Raw genomic sequence first — 23,024 nt, forward strand, 5'->3', positions numbered from 1 at the left:
AATTCTGCCTTTGTCAAGCAGCCCCACCTAAACACTCATCTGAATAGATGGAATGCAGGGAATCCATAGAAACTTGGGTTCTCTACCCCCAGCACATCTTTAGATCTCTGTAAAAGTAGATGCTGTTTGGAATATTCATATGTTAGTGTAAACATTTTGTGACCCATAATCATAGTTTTACTATTCTAAAACAAGCAACAACAACAACAAAATCGGGAAACCCAGGAAATGTATGAAGAGGAAAATAAAGTTGCCCGCAATCTTATCTCTTAGTGATGACCACTGTTAATATTTAAGTGATAAATAGTCATTTAATAGTTCTTATGAGGCTGAAAGGAGCCTTCGTCAGGCTGCATTTGGGGTAGGTGGTGGATTAAACAAATAGTAGAAATATTACTGGCTCAGGGCATTTCAGAAGTCAGAGGCAAGGTATTTGCTAGCATCTTTTGTAGTACTTTTTGGTTTGATATTTAACTTAGATTAGAATTTTCTCTTCTGGGGAGCAGGCAGTCATTATTAGGGTGAAACTATATAAAGTCTATGCATAGCTTCTCGCATTGAATGGAAGACAGTTTTGCTCACAGGAATGTTCTGGGTATAGAATTTATGTGGTTTCTTTTCCATTTAGATTCCACAGAAAATTTTTATCACATATCATTTAAACGTAACCTGAAATGACTGCCCTTTAAAAATAGTCCTTAACTAAATTGCATTGAATTGTATGATTTGTGTATTTTTATAATGTACATGTATTGTACATTCTATTTTTAAAATACAAAGTAAACTGTATTAATGCTATGTATCTACCTTCAGTGCTCCAGGAAAATTAAATTTGATTTGCTTTTTATTATGTTTTTTATTACTCTAATTATATAATATGTACCTTTTTCTTATGTAAATAAATTGATTGAGATCAGATTATGAAGGACAGATGGCAGAAGTGCCTCATTCTTTGAATTCAATTTGGCTTTCTTTTAAACTTATTTTCCAGCTTATAGATAATCAAGTCTAAAGTGTTTTACAAAAATAGTAGGAATTAGTGCAACCCTTAAAATGTAATGCATCGTTTCTTCTGCTCAGAGTGCAGGGGATTTACTTGTTCCAATGGTGCATCAAATAAATCCTTGGTATCTTGGGAAACAGGCCCTAGTGTTTTTACATCAGGAACAGCTCTCACTTGACAGAATTTTAATTACTGTGTGTTCTTCACTTTTGTGATCACCAGGTTCTCTTATTCAAGTACCTTCCGTTGAGAGGGGGAAACTTAGTAAAGTTCGCCTGGGTTCATTGTCTTTGAAAAAGGAAGGAGAAAGACAATGCTTCTTGTTTACAAAACACTTTTTAATTTGTACAAGAAGTTCAGGAGGAAAGCTACATCTGCTCAAGGTACTGGTTTTATATGACTATTCCATTTATGTTCCATGCACTTAAGAGGCATTGAGGTTAACTTAATTATGACTTTCCTATGCCTGCTATCATAAAATAGATTGTCAGATTTCATGGTGAGGTAATATACAGTTACCAATCCTGACACTTACTTTGTTGTCAGTTGGATCCAAAGTAGTAGAAATGTAAGTGTGCATTGCCATAAAGAAGAGCAATTAAAATCATAACCTGGGGCTTCCCTGGTGGCGCAGTGGTTGAGAGTCCGCCTGCGGATGCAGGGGACGCGGGTTCGTGCCCTGGTCCGGGAAGATCCCACATGCCGTGGAGCGGCTGGGCCCGTGAGCCATGGCCGCTGAGCCTGCGCGTCCGGAGCCTGTGCTCCGCAACGGGAGAGGCCACAACAGTGAGAGGCCCGCGTATCACAAAAAAAAAAAAAAAAAAAAAAATCATAACCTGGACAAAATTACTAGTTGGTGACTACTGAGCTGCAAAAATCTTGTCAAATTACTGCAGTGTACTGATTATATAATATTTACTAAATGCTCCTTTATCTTGCTCAGTACCAGGAGTGAGCAAACTATGGCCCGCAGCTTGTTGCCTGTTTTTGATAGTAAAGTTTTATTGGAACACAGCCATACTCATTTCCTTACATATTGTCCCTGGCTGTTCTCATACTTTTTTAGAACAGCAGATTTGAGCAGTTGCGATAGAGATCACATGGCTTGCAAAGCCTAAAAGCTTTACTAGCTGGCTCTTAACAAAAGTCTGCCTATCTGTACCTTCTGTTATTAGTGCCTGAAAATATTATCCAACATCACAACCAAGGTTTCCTACTGCTTAAATCACTTCCTGGTTGGAGAGTTCTGCCCTTTGCTGAGCTGCATTCACTCTACAGGGCCCCTGAGGTGCCATATAGTCTCCCATAGACTGACTTGCTAAATTTTATAAACATCGGGAGTGAGAGTCGGATGTGGGGAAGAACATGAAGTTCAATGAATTCAATTACTTTTACACATCTAAGTTTAATTTTGAACTCTATGAAAAATTATTTATGAAGTACAATTGCTATTTTCTTTTGTGGTAGTTTGAATGTAAGGTTTGCAAATCACAGGTTCCCAACCTGTGAAAGACTCTTAGCCTCTTAATGAAAAATTGGTCTGTTTCCAGACAGGTGGAGTTCTCTCTCTAATAGAATGTACATTGGTTGAGGAGCCCGATACAAGCGATGATGACTGTAAGTCACATACTGTCACTTAGAATTATATTAGAATTAAATAGTCCTATGGTTTTTATTCATTCATAGCTAAGAAGAGCTGCTTAAGGAAGCAGGAAAGATGTTAAGAATAAACTCCCTGAATTCATTTATATATGAAAAATTCTGTTGAGCCATTTAACCTGTGACCTGGTTAAACCATCTTTGGGAATTCACATTTTACTGAATTTGTCTCTTGATAGTGACTGCAGTGGCAGAAAAGAAAGAGATTGAATTAGTGTGTTGGAATTCCGTAAATTATGGAAATTAAAAAAAAAATAAAAACATGAAATGAGAAGGAAAGCAGGATCCTAGTCCTGAGTAACCTACTGATCTCAGTTTCTTCATCTGCTTACGAGCTTAACAAAGCCTTCCCCAGGCCCAAGAAGCACCATATTGCTGAAATGAGATTCTGGACTTAAATGCACATTGATTGTATTACTAGAACCATGTGAAAGCAACTATCACTCATATTTTTGTGTTCACATCTAATTGTTTGGTTTACATGTGTTGAAGCCAAAGGTTCTGGGCAAGTGTTTGGACACCTGGATTTTAAAATAGTGGTGGAGCCTCCTGACGCTGCCCCTTTCACTGTGGTCTTGTTAGCACCTTCACGCCAGGAGAAAGCTGCCTGGACAAGTGACATCAGTCAGGTAAGCAAGTGGCTTTGGCCCTAAGTTGGGTTTTGTTTTTGTTTTAAATTTTACAACATAAACTTTTGGGAAGGAGTTTTAGAGTCAATTTATTTTTATTAGAAAATTATATCTGGGGCTTCTCTGGTGGCGCAGTGGTTGAGAGTCTGCCTGCCAAGGCAGGGAACATGGGTTCGTGCCCCGGTCCGGGAGGATCCCACATGCCGCGGAGCGGCTGTGCCCGTGAGCCATGGCCGCTGAGCCTGCGCGTCCGGAGCCTGTGCTCCGCAACGGGAGAGGCCGCAACAGTGAGAGGCCCACGTGCCGCAAAAAAAATAAAATAAAAAAAAAAAAAAAAAGAAAATTATATCTGGTTGCTGTGGTCACTACCAGTACCACTGTATGTCTTCATGTATTAAATCATTTGTGGTTGTTGTTTGTTTAAAATTTACTTGAAATGTAGTTATTGCATTTTGTGTCCTGGGCACTTTTTTACAAGCTGATAATGTAGTCACTTGTGTTGGACAGTGTTAAAATTGCCCTGTGAGTAATAAATTCTCCAGTGACCTCACTAGATTTTTTTTTTTTTCTTATTTGTTACTGAGGTAGGAAGATGGTGAGAGATTCAGAAAAGGCTAACAAGGACTATGGAATCAAATCAAAGAAGAGATACTGTCTGTAGTATGAAGCCTGCAAATGAGCTCCTGTATTTTATATAGAAAAAATTAGGGAACAGATTTGCTTACCTTTCCTTGATCAGCAATGCCCAGTTAGGGAATTGCTTCATTTATTCAGCATTTGAAAGAATGTCAAAACTAGTGATGATTGGACTTGGGCATTCTTCAATCCAATTAACCAATCTAGGTGAAAAGGGAAGCTGTGTAAGGAATTAACCAATCTAGGTGAAAAGGGAAGCTGTGTAAGGAAAATATTAAAAGAAAGCTTGATTATTATCTTCAAAGTTGTTAACTCAAGGAAGATTGGGGCAAACAGGAAAGGCATATGCTATAGATCCCATTGTCTTCCTTTTCCGAAGAGCTCATAGTACTTATATAGAGTAAGTCCCCTACATACAAACTAGTTCTGTTCCAGGAGTGCATTCATAAGTCCAATTTGTTCATAAGTCCAACAAAGTTAGCCTAGGTACCCAACTGACACAATTGACTATATAGTACTGTACTGTAATAGGTTTATAATACTTTTACACACAAATAATACATAAAAAAACAAACAAAAATTAAAGAAAACATTTTTAATCTTACAATACATTATCTTGAAAAGTAGTGTAGTACAGTACAACAGCTGGCTGTTCTTAGCATACCAGCTACATCACTGCTACTTTTGCACTTGCTTCCGGATATCCTGGGCTTGCAATAAGATACTGTACTACTGTACTCTGTATAGCACTGCACAGTAAAGTACACAAAAGCACAACCACTTGTACAGGATGCACGCACGTGACAATGTATGCCAGACACATGAACTAACTTACGTGATTGGACATGCGAACACATGTTAGCATCTTTGGAAGTTCAAAACTTGAAGGCTCATGTGTAGGGAACTTACTGTATAAGACTTAGGTATAAATAGAAACTATATCATAGTTCTTCAGATACTTAATTTTTTTCAGAGTGACTGAAAACTGAGGGGAAATAGAAAGAAAATGAATGGACAAAATAATTATTTTTGTGTGTCAAAGAAATTTTACAGTCTCATTTGACCCTTACGGTAGTATTCTGAAGGCTAACAGAAATAGTAGTCCCATTTCACAGGTGAGAAACCTGAGGTTTGGGAGGTTAATAAGCATTTGTCCAAATACACAACTGTGTTGAGTCAGGACTCAAACCTAATCTAGGTCTTTTATTAGCACTCTAAATATCCTCTACTGGAATTCTGGATTTTTACTTCTTTTCTCCCAGGACTCTTTTGATGATGAATAAATAGCTGAAGTGAAGTTGCTGCTTTTCTGGTTAACAAAGGAATGAAAATATGGGCTCTTGTGTATTTACATAATTACATCCTTGTGGTGATTTATTAATACTTTCATTAGCTCTATGCTGTATGAATTAATACTTTAATTAAGTCTCTGTAGTACACCTTTTACCTGATGAGACTCTGAATCAGCCATTGATTCTATGCACGTTAATTGAGCAATCACCATGTGCTGCCAGGTACTGTGTAGGTACCAGGGATATGGCAACGGTCCCTGCTCTCAAGGAGATAGACAGGCTAGTAGGGAAGAAAGGGAAGTAGACAACTTAATGCAACAAAATTTTGTATGTGTTGTGGAGCCAAGATGAGTAGGAAAAATAGGGAGAATTGGAGTGTAGGCAAAGATGTTTTTCCAGCTGCTTATAGCTTCTACCTTATGATGTAACTGGGGCTCCTAAGATACAGAGTTGATAAAAGCACTAAGTGATCTTCCTTAGGGGGCCTGGTGAGGCATTGCTAAGAGAGAAAGACCCATGGGGTGCATGAATGATTCTATGCCTGGTCCTTTAAAGAAAGGATCCAATACTTTGCTTCCCAGAAGCCTCCAAGTGATTCTCTCTACTTAGTCTACATCTTGAGTTGAGTATACAACTTCTTCCTGTTTCTCCAAGTTTCTATGACTAATATATTAAGCTGATTATATGTACAATTGAACTGGAGAAGGAAACAACAGAAAATTGTATCTTTCTGAGGGACGATGATATCATTACATGAAATTACTGTGTTCCATAGAGCTTTGATATCGTGTGTCTTTGACACTTATGATTTCAGCCATTCAATAAATATATTTTGGTTAAATAAAGTACCAGTGCCACTAACTATTTAGGCACTTGTGATATATCATGGACAGGAGGCAACAGCAACAAAAAATTCCCTGACCTTTTGTAGCTTACATTCTAGTGTGGGGAAAACTGAAAATAGCAGTATACATAATAAGTAAGTATATAATATTTTATGCCAGAGGGTGATAGGCCAGGGTAAGAAGGATTGGGCTACTGGAGGTAGATGGGGGTTGGTACAGTTTTTTAAAAGGTGAGCATCTTATTTTGAAGAAGACATCTAAACAAAGACTGCAATAAGTGATGGAAATACCGTGTTGATATTGTAATGAAGGGAAAGTCGTTCCCTTGGCAGTGCAGAGGCAACAGCCACTGCAAAGACTCTAGAGTAGGAGGACACTGCATATTTTGAGTAATAGCATGAAGACTAGTGTGGCTGAAGGGGAATGTGCAAGAGGGAAAAGAGAAAAAGAGGAAGTAATTTAAGTGGAGTTGTTAAGTAAGCAGTGGGATATAGATGTTAAGCGCTTGGAGGGAGGTCCAGGTGGGAGACTCTACGCCATTTAGATGGTATTTAAGGCCTGTTGAGATCACCCAGAGAGTAGATGTAGATAGACTGAGAAGAGGGCCATGGACTGGGTGAGGAGTCATGGAGAACAACAAAGAAGAGAAGGAATCAGCAGAGCAATTGGAGGATAGCCAAGAGGACTTGGTGTCCTGTAAGTCAAGTGAAGAAAATGTATCAGGGAGTGGGGAGTGATTATGTCAGCTACTACTGAAAGCTGAGTATGGTAGTGAGTGTTCTGAGATGCTTAGTGATTTTCCCAACTCAGGGTTTGAATGGTGAGTGGTAGAGACAGAGTGCTTCACTATTGATTGAGCCTAGCCTACTGCCCAGCAGCCTGCATCTCAGCCAGGCTTTGTTCTCTGCTTAAAGCATTTTCATCTTATGGGGAAAATTATGTGCTATACACACGTTGATGGAATTTGTCAGTATTCCAAGTATGCCTCTGGACATATTCATTATTAAGATGAGTCTACAGAATGCTTGAAAATGTACTTTTTAATATTTTATCATGTATATGTAAAGATATGGACACAAAAAGGAAACCAGAAAGACTCCCAGCACCTATATCACTAAGTAAATGTTTATCAAAGTGTCTTCCACAGATAATTACTGGAAGGTTTTTTCCTTTTTTTTTTTGAATTTTATTTATTTTTTTATGCAGCAGGTCCAAAGGTTTTTTTTTTAATACAGATTCCTGAAACCACATTCCAGAAACCCCCCAGGTTTAACAAGCTCCACAGATCATTTTTGTGCAATTAAATTCGAGAAACCCTGTTCTGAAAATCAAATGTTTCCACCTCTAAAACCCTCACAATCCTGCTGTAGAGAAATAATTTAACAGTTTGGCTCTAGGTGTGTATATGCATCATTTTTTGCTTTTTACATCTTTTTATATTCCTGTGAATTCTTCATATTGGTGTCTTCTAATATATTCTATCATGTTAACTTACCACTTTTCTAGCTCTTTCTGAGTAATTAGGCATTCAGGCAGTTTCCAAGTTTCAGCATTAATATATGATGTGGTGCTAACCATCTTTGCACAGGGAGTTTCTCCGAACCTTTTAAAGGTCCCTTGGTGGTGTATCTTACCCACAGCCGGTAAGGCTGGTACAGGGGGCCTGATCACTTTCATGATTTCATGATACATGACTCGACAGACTGCCCAAACACTCCAAGGAATATGTAACTCATCATTTCACAACATCATCAGCAAGGTATCTATGCAACTTTCTTCTAAGTCCTGCCAACGTTGAGTTTTGTCACATTTGTCACATTTTCCTATTTAATGGAAAAGTGATATTGCTTTCTAGTGGTTTTAATTTACATTTCTGTAATTATCAGTGAGACTAACATTTTCCACTGTTTCTTGTCTTTTTATACCAAATGGACATTTATCCATTGGAGCTATCCTTACAGACTAGGGAAATGAGCTTTTTCTTTCAATCCAAATTATGACTATGTTCTCCATTATTTTGTCTATTTATTTTTGTCACTCTTTGTTTTGCAAAATTTTAATTTTTCCTGGCTTGATTCGATACCACCTTGCTAAACTGTTGTACCATGTTCTACTAATCACGTGTAGTTCTTATTTGAGATAACAAAGTGGTGCCTGACTATTGATATAATCCCAGTTTCACATAGAGAACTCTATACAAAAATTAAAATGTTTAGCTTTGTCAGGCCTCTCTCTCTGAAGCTGTAATCTTTAGAAGTAACAATGGCTTGAACGCTTAATTATAATTTTAGTTCCACCAGCAAGGTCATAATTAACCGTTGGTGCCTCCAACAAAATGTGCAAGTGGTTAATGGTCTTGACCAGTAATTCTTCCCTTTTTCATCTATTTATAGGGAAAAATTTGAGGCTGAAGATTTGACCATTCATTTCAATATAGTGCCTTCATTTGTGCATGTCTTACTGTCATACATAATGGTGTATTAAACAGATTTTTCTATAATTATGGGTACCAACTAAAATGCAGAATTAAAATTCACCTCTGAGCTTCTTGGTTTGGGCAGATGTGTCAAAATACAGGCAAATTTGTAGCACACTGACATGCTTCTTCCCTTAAAATAACTTCTCTGGAATCAATAGGGAATTTTTTACTTTAATATAAAAAGGTGAAATTAAAAGAGAAATTGAATTTACTGTTCTTCCTACTACTTAGAAGTATTAGGAAGGTAAAAAAAAAATATGGTGACACAGTACACCACTGACTTTGACCAGTTATTTCCTTAAGCAAGGCCCTCAAAAAACCTTGCGGGAGGGAATTCCCTGGTGGTCCAGTGGTTAGGACTCTGCACTTCCACTGCAAGGGACACAGGTTCAATCCCTGGTCGGGGAACTAAGATCCCACAACCTGTGCAGTGCGGCCAAAAAAAACCCCAAGAAACAAAAAATAAATCAAAAAAATTACCTGGGGCTTCTGTGAGTGTACATATTCCCAGGCTCCACCCTGGTCAGAATTATTACAAACTGAACTAGAATAGCCATGACCTAGGAATCTGCTTTTGTTAATATCCTATTAATTTCAAGGTTTATAGTAATTTACATAAATTCAGTACATCCTTAAAGATATATGACATCCTGATTATTTTCATGTCTTTCTTCTTAACTGAATGAACTGCATTCATTTTCCGAGGACTCAGTCTCTTCTCCCCAACACAACCAAGATATGTGCTTATATGATCGTGAATATATACCATGGCTTCCAATATAAATATATTCATACACACATTCGTAAACATAAATTCTGTTGTAGTTTAACTTTTTTCTGGAAGAGAACTCTTTCTTCAATGTAGCAGTACTGAAAATGCCAAATGGAAGTGAGATAAAAGCAAAATACTCTGGTTGAAGTAGAATTGGTGGACCCAGAGCCCCCAGGAGTCCTGTTTGTTCACACCCTTGCTGTCACTGAAGCCCGTCTATGGAGCCTCCAAGAAATGAGTCCATTTCAAAACCACTCCTCTAGTTATAAAGCAGAAAATAGCACACCATTGTAAAGCAATTATACTCCATTAAAGATGTTAAAAAAAACCCAAAAAACACTCCTCTATTATAAATATACCGTAATATGTTTTATATATATATGTATGTATATGTGTGTATATATATATATATATATATATATATATATATTTATCCATCAAACAGATAGGTGTGGCAGTTATCAAAGACCTTTTTGTACATTTAAATATGACTTATTACATGGTCTTTTGAGCTGTAGTTCAGATTGGATGTACATTTTCTTCTCCTGAAACAAGTGTAAGTGAAAATTTCTTTTTCTTCCTGTTGAAAATAATTTTAATGCTTAACACAATGAATCAGAAAGATTTATGAATGAGATCTGACATTGGATAATAAGATGTTCAAAAGTGGTCACATAAATCTTCTCTTTTGGATCTAAAACACTTATCCCAAGTTTCAATTCTGGCAGTATGGAGGACTGCATCGATTTAGATCCCTTCTAGCTACAAACAAGAAATGTTTAATACATAAAATCAGTATAATAAAAAATTTAATACATTGGTGATATTTACAGATATAAAGGGAAATCTCTAGTTGCCAGAAATAACAAGGGAACTTAAAGTCAGGGTAGACAGCATGTAAACTGAAGACATAGAGACTTGGGAATGATTTTAGTTTGGATATTGGTCCCACGCCCGAGGGGTATTAACAAAAGGAGCGAGGGTTAGCCTTGGGCCCCTTAAAGGAATTGAGATCCTTGTTTGCAGCCCTTGTTTGAAGCCTGGGCACTGGAAGCCTGCCCCATCCATGAAATAAGAACTCAAAAAACCCATTAGGCCAGGAAAGACATAAGGAAGTTTGTCTTTGACTTGGGTTCTGAATTTTCTTTTAATTAATTAATCAATTTTTGGCTGCCTTTGGGTCTTCGTTGCTGCACACGCGCTTTCTCTAGTTATGGCGAGCAGGGGCTACTCCTCTTCGTTGTGGTGCGCGCGCTTCTCATTGCGGTGGCTTGTTTTGTTGTGGAGCACAGGCTCTAGGCGTGTGGGCTTCAGTAGTTGTGGCACATGGGCTCAGTAGTTGTGGTGCACGGGTTTTGTTGCTCCTCGGCATGTGGGATCTTCCCGGACCAGGGCTCTATCCTGTGTCCCCTGCATTGGCAGGTGGATTCTTAACCACTGCGCCACCAGGGAAGCCCCTTGGGTTCTGAATTTTTAAAAAGCTCCTTTGAGAAAAACAAATGTGTTTCTGGCCTGTGGATTTGAAATTCAGAGTTACAGTATTCACATGGTGTGAAAATTCCAAACTGAGAAATTAATGCAAAAACAATATTTGGACTGTTGCTAACCCAAAATGCTTGGTAGAAGCAAACACAAAGTCACTGCATTAGCAACACCTCAACAGTTCAGGGCTCATGACAAGGTGCTCAAAATCAAAAATTACAAATCTTGTGAGTAAATGATCTATCAAGAGCGAGAGAAGACATAGTGAGCAGTATAATTAGCACTGCTGGAACTTCAGATAATAGAGTGATAACTTAGAAAAGACTGTGAAAAAGAATGTTTAAAATATAATAAAGCTATGAAAGGAAGGAAGGGAGGAAGGGAGGAAAGGAAGAAGGAAGGAAAGAAAAGAATAGATCACTGTGTAAAAAGGACCAGGCTGATCAAAGAACCAAATAGAAAATCGAAACATGAAAACTATAGCCCTAAGTCATCCTAAGGCTGTTGTCTGTGTAACTATATTATTGCTTAGACTGTTAAAGGAGACTGAAGGAACACTATATACTTGCCCCAATTCTTACCAAACACCGTCTCTGCCCTCCCACTTCCTGTGTTGATTACCCAAGTGGCATCCTCATTCTGCTCAGAAACAGTGAGAGTGAAAAGTCTAAGGAATAGCTAGAAATGTCACTGGGGTGAAGGATCACTTAACGCCTCCTTCCTTTCCCTGTCTGCGTGCAGTATCTGTCCCCATACAATCTTTTCCCCCATTCCTCCAAACCCCACACTCATAGTTTGATAACAACAGGGATAATGTTAATCCATTTTCCCACTGGAATTAGGAAAGTGAATTTAAAGTAGTTTATCTTATTCATCTTTTTAAAAATATTTATTTATTTTGTTGTGCCGGGTCTTAGTTGCAGCAGGTGGGCTCCTTAGTTGTGGCATGAGAACTCCTAGTTGCAGCATGCATGTGGGATTTAGTTCCCTGACCAGGGATCAAACCCCGGCCCCCTCTCTCTTACTGTCTTCTCCATTATAAACGCACACACCAGCCAGCCTCATCTCTTCATTTTCCCCTGTTTGTTCATGCTTAGAAATGGAGTCGTTGGCGTCTCTTTTCATCTAGCCTTGACTGAGAGCTCTCCCTTTGAGGTCCTGTGGCTGTTCTGAGGCCTAAGAGGATACCCCACCTACTGGTAGCCTGGCTCACTGGTGGAAACATTGACTCCATACAACTGGATACTAACTTAGGATATTGCAGTTTCAGGACTTATGGAAGAATACCATGTCCAACTTCTTGCTGCTCAGAACTGATAGGAGGAGCAGCATTTATTTAGCCTAAAGAAAAGCAGGCTATACGTACCCTTTTCTGAAGAGAGTGAAATCTGTGCTTGGAACCAGACGAGCAAAGGCAGGCCCCCATTCTTTGGGGCCCACCACAGAGTGGTTAGTCTGGAACTGTACTCTTCATCCAGTGTTGAGGGAGTTTATAAGAAATGGTTTGGTAAAAACTGCGATTACTTTAAGGATGTTGTTGAGGATAATGTTCGCAACATTATTCAGTGTTTTCTTTATGAGAACCCATGAGATAATTTTCCTCTGGACTCAGACTAGGATGAATTGAGCTTCTATTAAACCATGAATTTTGTAGTTCATCATGTGGCACCCTTTGAGCTGGCTGTTCCGTAGCTCAGCTAATTTTGAGGACCATGTATAGCAAGTGTTTGGGACTTCTCAACATAAAGTACATGTGGTGGATTGATCCCAGGCTTCATCTTATTATTTTCCACCCTTTATCCAAATCCTCTCTAATTTTCTTACTAATTTTGACTTTGTCTTACTATATGTATTTTTGTAATCCACCTATGGGAATAAGATATAGTATAAACTCACATGTAACCTAATTTGTAGTTAGATAACCATAATTATTCATATAAAAAGATAACTCCAAATTCCAGGTGCTTCAAGAAATGAATTGAGGGGAACTTTAAAATATTCTACTTTATTCCCAGAAGTTGAGATCCTCTATACCTGGTCACTGAAATAACGGCATAAGACATGAGGAAACAAAATTTTAAGGAAAAACAAGCCTGAAAATGGCTGATATGCTAAGTAGGGGATCAATAGTTAGGGGATGCCAGTGACCCAAAGTTTCTTATATGCATATTCATTCTTTTATTAGACATTGGGGTTTAGGATAAACCCTGAGTTCAAGAGCTCTGTGAAATCACTTGGCAATCAGCTTCTTCACACCATTTAATTACAGTCGTAAAGTACTACATGGTATCCTAGTAACTAAAAGTAATTTCTGATTTTAAAGATTGTTTAAATCTCAAAATAAATCCTTCTCTAACCCAAAGTAATTGCAAAGGGAAATTTTGAATTGATAAGGCATAGATATAAATTTAAAAGGTAGAGAAAATTAGCAAAATTTCCTGAAGGAAAAGAGAAAGGAGATGAACAGGGCTTTATGTGTACCAGAAACAGGAGAAATTATACAATACATCCTCACTGAACTAACACGGCGCCGGTAGAAACTGCTAGAGAAGCTAGTAAAATGTGCGAATTTATTGGCAAAAAGCACCGAGAAGCAGGCACAGAGCTTCCTAGTGAGAGAGAAGATGAATTCCATCCAAGCAAGCCACCATTTCTGCTCTGCCTGCCCCATACCACCCACTAGGGCAGAGAATGAATATAGCAGAGGCAGTTTATACCTCACTAGAGGTGTAAACTTCTCAAGTAGTGCTGGGACTGCCAGAGAATTGTGCCGATGTGACACTGTGCTCAGAATCCTTGGGAAACACATTCTAGGAAAATGTAGCCCTTATATCCATCCTCAGGCATTTGCCAGGTGCACAGTTTTGGTATTTGGATATTGAATCTGTTCATCAATGGGTAATGTTTCCCTGTGTGTGTGTGTGCACCCGCGTGTGTGCATATGTGCACAAATGAGAAACTGAATTGTTTTGTGATTATAAATAATTCTGGGAAGATATGCTCCGCCTAGGTTTTCATATGGGTTTTAACTGTCTATTTTTTAATTTCACAGTGTGTGGACAACATACGGTGTAATGGTTTAATGACTATAGTGTTTGAAGAAAATTCCAAAGTTTCTGTGCCACATATGATTAAGTAAGTGTGATAATCCTTTCTCTTACATTTTAATCAGGATCAAATTGGTAGAGAATGTAAAACCCTGAATAAAATATTGTTTCAGTAGGCTTCTGCTTCCTACTCTGAATATGTTTGACAGTAATGTGATTGATAATTCATGATATGCCATTATAAATAATAAGACTATCACAATGGTTTTTCAGATTCATAGTTTATTGACTCACAGCATAGAAAAATAGTTTTTCATACTGTTTAGATGCCTTCCTCTGTACAAAAAACCTTTCAAAATTTTCAGGTTCAATGGATGGACCTAGAGATTGTCATACTGAGTGAAGTAAGTTAGACAGAGAAAGAGAAATATCTTATGGTATGGTATCGCTTATGTGTGCAACCTAAAGAGAAATGATACAAATGAACTTATTTACAAAACAGAAACAGACTCACAGACTTAGAGAACTAATTTATGGTTACCAGGGGGGAAGGGTGGGGGAAAGGGAGAGGTTGGGAGTTTGGGATAGACATGTACACACTGCTGTGTTTAGAGTGGATGGCCAACAAGGACCATATATAGCACAGGGTAAGCTGCTTTATATTATGTAACAACCTAGGTAGGAGGGGAGTTTGAAGGAGAATGGATACATGTATATGTGTAGCTGGGTCACTTTGCTGTGCACCTGAAACTGTCACAGCATCGTTAATCAACTATACTCCAATATAAAATAAAAAGTTTTTAAAAAATTTCAAGTTCAATAGGTAAAGTTGTGATAGCCAGATGGGTCAGAGGGTGGACAAAAGTTTGGCAGATTCTTTTGCTGTCTTCTCAGTGGGTGTGAATCATATTAGTCAGATTTGGTTGTAGGGATACATTTAGATTTTGAAGACACTCAACATGAATTAACTGACTTTTCCATGGTACCATTTACCCACAGCCTGTATATGGATTTGTCCCAGAGGCTATTGCCCAGCCCTGCCATCCTGCTCTCTATATGTTTTGTTAACAAAGCAAATCCTGGAGAATGGACTTGAGGACACGGGGAGGGGGAAGGGTAAGCTGGGACGAAGTGAGAGAGTAGCATTGACATATATACACTACCAAACGTAAAATAGATAGCTAGTGAGAAGCAGCTGCATAGCACAGGGAGATCAGCTTGGTGCTTTGTGACCACCTAGAGGGGTGGGATAGGGATTGTGGGAGGGAGATGCAAGAGGGAGGGGATATGGGGATATATGTATATGTATAGCTGATTCACTTTGTTATACAGCAGAAACTTACACAACACTGTAAAGCAATTATACTCCAGTGAAGATGTTAAAAAAAAAAAAAAAGAAAGTGATCAACACTGAAAAAAACAAAACATAGAAACAAAAAAAAAGCAAATCCTATAATTTAATTATGATCACTAAGGAAACTAGTTTTAAGATGAGAAGTTACATCAGAAACTGCATGCCATAGCTCTCTATATTAATGCTTTTGTCTCTACATACTTTTTTGTTTCCAAATTCAAAAATTATTTTAGGAGGATTTTCAAGCTAACCAAATTGTTCCCTACTCTCATTTTTTGGTTATTTGCAGTACAAATTCTAAGCATAAAATATATTTTTAAAAGCAGTCCTGTTATATCTTTCCAAAAAAGTTACATGAAACTAAGAAAATGTTTGTCTTCCATGCCTTTTTATGTGGACTTTTTTTAGGTCTCAGCTGTTTAAGACAAAGAAACAACATCAACTTTTCTCTTCTGATAGGTATTAATTATAATTAGCATCATTCCAATGGTATAAACTTTAAAACTTATTAATTATTGTATCAGATGAAGGCAGAGTACATTATACTAGTGCCATAATTACTACAGAAAAATATAAAAGGATGATACTGTTTTAAATTGCTAGTCAAATTTTAAAATATTTTGAGTAGGGTCATTTTAAAACTCTTGGGCAAAGATTCCTTTAGCATTCAGTTTTCTAGGTTTTTAATTTAGTATAGTTTTTAAAAAAAACAGGTCAGTTAAAAATGTACGATACTAAAATTAAAACCAAATATGGAATATTAAGTCAAAAGTTTCAAATTATGACTTAATTTTTAAGTTCACATCACCAGGTTAGTTTTCTTATTAGTTTTCTATCATAGTATTCTTATTTTAATATTTCACAAAATAATATATATTATCTTAATTCCTTATTAAGAGTACTTTCATGAAGCTTAGACAGCCATGAAAGTCCAATCTGCTTTAGAATGAGAATAAATAATAACTTGGTGGCCAAGTTATAAGCTCCTAAACCTTCGGGCAGCTGCACACCCACTATGTATACATTTTGTTCACTTTAAAAATTAGTACAGAAAAAAGCTTTAGTTCTGTGCCTGACCAAGTTACGGCTGGCGCCGGAATGCATCTTCTTTCCTCTGTGGTGGCAGTTTGACTAATGCCCATGTCCAATCTCATTTGTATTGATATAACTGCCTCCTGTACAGACCAAGACTTTCCTGCGTTTGGGTGCACAGGGAGGGTCACTGCAATGAGTTGGAACCACTCTCCTGGGAGGACAGAAACCTGTATCACGGGCTGTAGGGATTTCCCATTGGAGCCACACATGTTTGGATGCCCATCTGTACTCTACTAGATATATTCCCAAGGCAGAGTTTAATGTATTTCATATCTTTCTTCCTTCTATTTTTCCCTGCTTCATTGAGCCTGGTTCTCCTCAGTCAGAGAAAAGAGGATGATTTTGCAATCTCTGTTCCTTCTGATAGTCTCCTCCATGGCACTAGTCTACCCTAAATTCTGTATTCTTGCCTCCTTGCACATCTCTCTGGCTACATGCAATGAGAAAAAAAAAAAAGATGTTTTACAGAGTTAAAAGAAAAAATTATCCTACCCTAATGGCATTACCTTGCAGGCACTCACTTCCTTTTAAAACTGACTAATTACAATAGGTGATTGGGGTTTGATGTCTCAAAATTACTTTTTTAAGTGTTTACCAAAAGGGAGTTGTTATTATCATAGGAGGCTTAAGTAACGCATTGTATCTTCTCGAGGGTCCCTTAGGAAATTAAGATTTCGTTCAGTGTAATAAAAGAAAATTAAATAATTTCCTAATATTTAATTTCTTTTCTTTACATGAAACTGTAGTAATAACTTTGAAGGACAGTGGTGCAATTAGTCAGTTTCAATTTCATGTTGGCTACAATATATTTCTTCCCCTAGTGTTTGGTTAAAGTAATTATAGTCAAAAGATGCAAAAAAAAAAGAAAAAGATGCAAAGCTCAAAACTACGAATAGAATGCAAAATCATGACATTTATTAGGTGATTATATCCCTTTAAGTGATGTTTTATGCTTTATGTATATAGGCTAACGCTTGCTTTCTTTTAATAATAGTTGCCCTCGGTTTTCTTAGAAAATAGAGATTTTAGGTGGGAAAATGGTGGGAGAAAAAGTGATTACCTCGATTAGCCATCCTCTAGACAGACTGGTTGGTTCATAAAAGTTTCTAAGGTCTTTTCACAAATGAGAAAGATTAAGAACCAGAAAAGTAAAGTTGGTTGAGGGTCACATACTAAGTGCAAAAAAGAGCCATGCTATTTTCAAGAATCTCAAAAGATGCACTTAGGTATTTTCGAGATCAGTGATGTGACTAAAACTAACAGGCCACCCTTAGTTCCTCACCAGAAGTAAGCTACTCATTTAAAATGCTCTTTCAAGCCTGCAAATGAAGTCCTTCCGTCTGCACTGAGCTTACTTTGGGGTGGAACGTTTCCAAGAGCAAGCTAAGGAAGCTATTGATTTCTTTTTATCCCAAAGAAAATAAATATATAACTTAAAATCCCTTGAAGTGCTGAAAGGGCTAATTAAGGGCACTCACAACAAGCCAGCTGATTCTTAGCAAGCAGCTGCCTCACTGAACATCACTGGCCCTGTAGTGTATCCTTTAATCAAGTGGTGAAATCCAGGACTTCATTGACTGTCTGTTCTGACATGCTGCCATGAAGGGGGACATGGGGTCTCAGATGGGAATGTGAAGGCTACGGGCAGTCTTAGCGAAGGTATGCATTTCTTTGAGCCCCACTTGGATTCAGCCTCAGCTTCCAAGCTTTTCATCTAATGAACTTGGCCTCTATGCCGGCTTCTTTTGCCCTTTCTAACAAAGGTGCACCATGGGCTGAGGGCTCTGCGCACAGCCAAGGATCTCGAGGGCTGCCGTGTGAATCTTCCCTCCAGTTTGCTGTCCACTTGGAGAGGCTGCCGCAGGCTTCCAGTGCAAGGGCCTCAGGGTGATGGGTTGAGGAGGAGCCAGGTGGGAGGTTTTAGAGAATGAGAAAAGCCCAGCATTGCAGGTGGGCAGGTGGGCACTGTTCGGGGGAAATCTTTAGAAGAGTTGACTGCCTATATTACAGCCATTACTTTTTTTATGAAGACATTTTTAACACTGCAGAATATTGAAAATGTAAGGAAAACACAACATTTCACACAATTTATGGATTAAATTGTAATCAGAAAATGGTTGGCCTTAAATGCATTTATCAGCCAGAAAGAATGAAATGGATTAAGCATTCTTTTTCTAACATTCAAGAAGTTAGAAAAAGAATGACAAAAATCAACTGTAGGAAAGTGTAGGAAGGAAATAACTAAGATAAGAATGGAGATTAATAAATTAAAATATAGAGAAACAGTAGAATTGATCAATCAAAGAGCTGGTGCCAGAGGGAAAATACCTAATAATATAATCTATTAGTTTAATCAAGAAAAAAGGGGGAAGCACAGATGTACAAAATTAGAAGCGAGGAAAAGAAATAACCACAGATAACAGCAGTGATATTTGGGTCTCCTCTTCCTCCCCACCCCTCTGTGGGGAGAATGTCACCCGCTACTTTTTTTTTTTTTTTTTTTTTGCGGTAGGCGGGCCTCTCACTGTTGTGGCCTCTCCCGCTGCGGAGCACAGGCTCCGGACGCGCAGGCTCAGCGGCCATGGCTCACGGGCCCAGCCGCTCCGCGGCAGGTGGGATCTTCCCGGACCGGGGCACGAACCCGCGTCCCCTGCATCGGCAGGCGGACTCTCAACCACTGCGCCACCAGGGAAGCCCCAACCTGCTACTTTTTAACCACACTTCTGATATTCTGATTTGAGGGCATAAGCAGTGCCCCTCCTAAATAGGGCTTTGGCTTTAATTTCCTAATAAAACATGATTGAACCAGAGAAAGAAGTGAAGGGTAGCAGAATATGCCACCCTATAATATGCCACTGTGGCATATTGATTATGTTGAGCTATAGGTACTTGAAAAACAGCAAATGCAGAGAGAGGATTTTTCTGAATTCTTCTCATCTGCCTGAAGACAGATTCTCCAAAAGGAACTCAGTTGTCGTAAATCCCCTTCCCAGGAGTTTCACCAACCATGGAAGATTGACAGTAGTCACAGGAAAGACTAGATGTCGACATCACACCCAGGCAAACTGTCACAAACTATCATACCTTCCATCTATTCTAAGGGTTCATTCATCTTTCCTAAAAATCATTTACTCTCCCCTGAGAGGCCTACATACCCCCCCACCTCCCTTTCCCTATAAGATGGTATTTAAGTCTGAGTTCTAAGCCACCTCTGTGAGTTTCTCAATTTCCCCTGGTTATCTCCCATGTAAACTTGTTTATTTTTCTCTTGTTCATCTGTCTTTTATCACAGAGTCTCAGCCAACAACTCAGGAGGGCGGAGAGAAAATTATTTTTCCTCCCCTGCAGAAGGAATTCACAGAGTGAAATGAATTATTAACGTCTCCACAATTAATTCTGAACTTCCTAAATTATAATCGCACATTCGATGTTTTTACAGCCCTGCTTTGTTGTATGTAATATGTCCTATCACATCTTTCATCAAATGTAAGGGGAAGCCCAGACACGAGTATATATTTACAAATATTGAGATACTCAGGGGCTGAGAGGCAGCCGCGCCCTGGTTTTGTCCTCATGTTCCTGCCTTGTGCGTAGGTCTGATGCCCGTCTTCACAAGGATGACACTGACATTTGCTTCAGTAAAACACTCAACTCCTGCAAAGTGCCCCAGATCCGTTATGCCAGCGTGGAGCGCCTCTTGGAGCGACTGACAGACCTGCGGTTTCTTAGTATCGATTTCCTCAATACCTTTCTGCACACCTATCGGATTTTCACGACGGCAGCCGTGGTGCTGGGGAAGCTTTCTGACATATACAAGAGGCCTTTCACCTCTATCCCCGTCAGGTAGGCCCGGCAGTACCCTGTGATGAAAGTGTGGCCCACCTGGTCCCTGGGTCTCTGTGCAGATGGGCAGCCCTGCTCTGCAGGGCACTGGCTTGGCTTTGAACTTGCCAGGCCCCGCCAGTAGAAGCGGGGGAGTCGAGGTCACAGACAGTTCCCGAGGGAAGCAGTTGAAGTTTCCAAGTGGCCTTTGCTTGCTCTGTGAATATTTGGAAGATAACTCTATTGTTTGGGGCTTTTCTTTCTCCTTTTTTGTTAAATTGCAGGCCCTGATTCAGTAGGTCTGGAGTGGAGCCCGTTACCAGTGTTACTTGTCTTTGGACCGCAGTTTAGTAGCAGGGGATTAGACTACGCCTAAATACTGTCTGTGTTCCTTTGGCAAGTGTGTAGTATACATGCAGCATTTAAATGAAGGTGAATCCAGCAACAGAAGTATGATGATATTGTGGCCTTTTAATGTAGGGAGCGTGTTCTTGAATGACATCAGGGGACTCATTTTCACTTGGCTACAACCTGTTAATAGCTTTTGCTCTTATTTTTAGGTCGTTGGAATTGTTTTTCGCTACCAGCCAGAATAGCAGAGGTGAACACTTGGTGGATGGCAAATCCCCGCGCCTGTGTCGCAAATTCTCTTCCCCACCACCACTGGCTGTGTCCAGAACGTCCTCCCCAGTGAGGGCCAGAAAGTTGTCCTTGACTTCTCCCTTGAACTCAAGGATAGGAGCGTTGGACCTGACCACCTGCTCAGCGTCCAGCAGTCCCACCACCACTCACAGCCCTGCTGCATCCCCACCACCACACACTGGTAAAGTACCGCTGGATCTTAGCCGAGGCCTTTCTTCTCCAGAACAAAGCCCAGGATCTGTAGAAGAGCATGTAGTTAACCCCCGCGTGGATCTGTGTAACAAGCTAAAACGAAGTATTCAAAGAGGTATTATCCAGCTGCCATACCCCGCATTTGCTGGCCCCCTGTTTCCCCACCATTCCTTCTGGAGCCCTAGTTTCCTTTCTTTACAACTTTCCTACTTCTGCATAGAAAGTAGAATGAATACAATGGCTAGTTAGAAAAAATTCCTGTAGTTCCCTCTAGCCTTTGTGGAAGGAGAGCTAGGTTAGCCGCCTTCTATGATAAAAGGCTAATTACAGTCAGTTGTCTATGGAAGAATGGTGTCATCTAAAGTGTTATCACTGGAAGGTTCTTGGTGGAATTAAGGCTGGTTGGCTAAAGAGCATAGCATGATATTTGGCATAGAGATAGGTTACCATGGTCCTCATCCATGACGTTGAGCCTCAGAGCCTTCTCCTCCTCCAGTGTCTACCTTAAGCACCTGTACTGCTTCCAGCCTTTCCCTGCTAATGTGACGACCTAGCCTGGAAGCTAGGTCATTAAGATGACTTCTTCAGTTTAGTTTCCAAGGCAACACTCCCTATTACAACAGAGATATAGGGAGAAAAGTTAAGTCTGAGACAGTGTTCATTTTCCATGACACAACCGAAGTGGTTTTTAAAAATGTGAATTAGATCATCTGGTTTCCTGATTAGATTCTCTAATGACTTCCTATCACACTTAGAATAAAGCACATTTATCTTCCCAAGGCCTTCAGATCCTATGAGACTTGGATGCTGTCTCTCTCTTTAACCCCTGCTCCTGCTACGCTCCCTCATCGGCTAAGCTACAGTCACATTGATTTCCTTTTTGTGTCTCAGAAACACCTGGGTCATTTCTGCCTCAGGGCCTTTGCACTTGTTTATCCCTCTGCCTGGACAGTCTTCCTGTATAAGCTCATGAGATCAGCAACCTTGTCTGTCTTGTTCACCTCTGTACTGTCAGTGCCTTGGCCAGTGCCTGGCAGGTAGTAAATTGTTAAATGAATAAATCAGGCAAAGCTCTCAGGGGACTAATCAAGGATTCCCGTGGCACATCTCCCTACTCTCCTCAGCTTGGTACAACATAGGGGTTGGAGGAGGTCATCCTTGTTCTTTTATAATCCAGTGTTTCTGTGATGAAAATAAACAAGATTTCATGGCCAAGTTAGCAAACAGCTTTTTTTTTTTTTACTATATAGTACCTGATTTCTTTACTGATAACATAATAAAAAATTGGGCAATAAGTCAGACAAAGTGTCCAGATTTTAAAGAGGATCACCCAGATGGAAGCATAGACCCCTGCTTTTCTACCTGCTTCAAGATTCTGTGTAGTTTCTAGCTCAGATCACTTAAATAAGCTTTCTGAGTGAAGTACTTAATGGAATTTTGACTGGAGCGGTTATCATCATCAAAAGGAGCACCCATTTAAACAAGAAATTCTTGAAATTGACACGTTAGCAACTCAGGAGGATGAAAGGGGGAAGATAATTAAAAAGTCATTAGAACAACAAGCTTTAGTAGAATCAGGATGGATTTTTCTTGGGAATAATGAGGTGATGCACAAGGTGACAGGTGCATCTGGGGTTTGATGCAGGCCAGTGCTTGGGAATCTCCAAGGTGGGAATGACTTTGGGAGGCTTATCTCAAACCTCCCCTCTGGGCCAGAGCGCCCTGGGAAACACAGGAACTTCTCAGAATATGGAAAGTTCTTTCCCCCTCCTTTATTGGGTTGTATTAAATAGGAGAGGGGAAATCTGGAGGTAAGTCTGGTTTCTCATGTTATTTTGAGTTAGGGGAGCTTTAGGAATAAGTATTTTAGTGCCAGACATTTGTGACTGAGGCTTTGGTTTGATTGCCCCTGAGGCTGGGATGAGAACACAGTAAGGTCTGTTCAGGAGTCATTGTGTGACCACCTTCTCTGTGCAGGTTGCTGTGCTACAGGGTCCATAATGGTAAATAAGATGGTTCCCAGGCCCCTTATATATAGTTCCCTGGAGAAGGTGGACAAAACATAAGTATAAGGG

At 39.4% G+C, this 23,024-nt stretch overlaps 1 protein-coding gene across 1 annotated transcript in view; it reads left to right on the top strand.

The window, feature by feature from the left end:
- Positions 1–23,024, top strand: part of RASGRF2 (Ras protein specific guanine nucleotide releasing factor 2) — a 227,172-nt gene that overhangs the window by 102,757 nt on the left and 101,391 nt on the right. The window contains 6 exon segments of the mRNA XM_060143218.1: positions 1,226–1,386; positions 2,554–2,620; positions 3,155–3,291; positions 13,850–13,932; positions 19,888–20,145; positions 20,676–20,938. Of these exon segments, the coding sequence (XP_059999201.1) occupies positions 1,226–1,386; positions 2,554–2,620; positions 3,155–3,291; positions 13,850–13,932; positions 19,888–20,145; positions 20,676–20,938 (969 nt within the window).

The sequence above is a fragment of the Lagenorhynchus albirostris genome, chromosome 3 (genome assembly GCF_949774975.1).
Source record: "Lagenorhynchus albirostris chromosome 3, mLagAlb1.1, whole genome shotgun sequence".
Lineage (NCBI taxonomy): Eukaryota > Metazoa > Chordata > Mammalia > Artiodactyla > Delphinidae > Lagenorhynchus > Lagenorhynchus albirostris.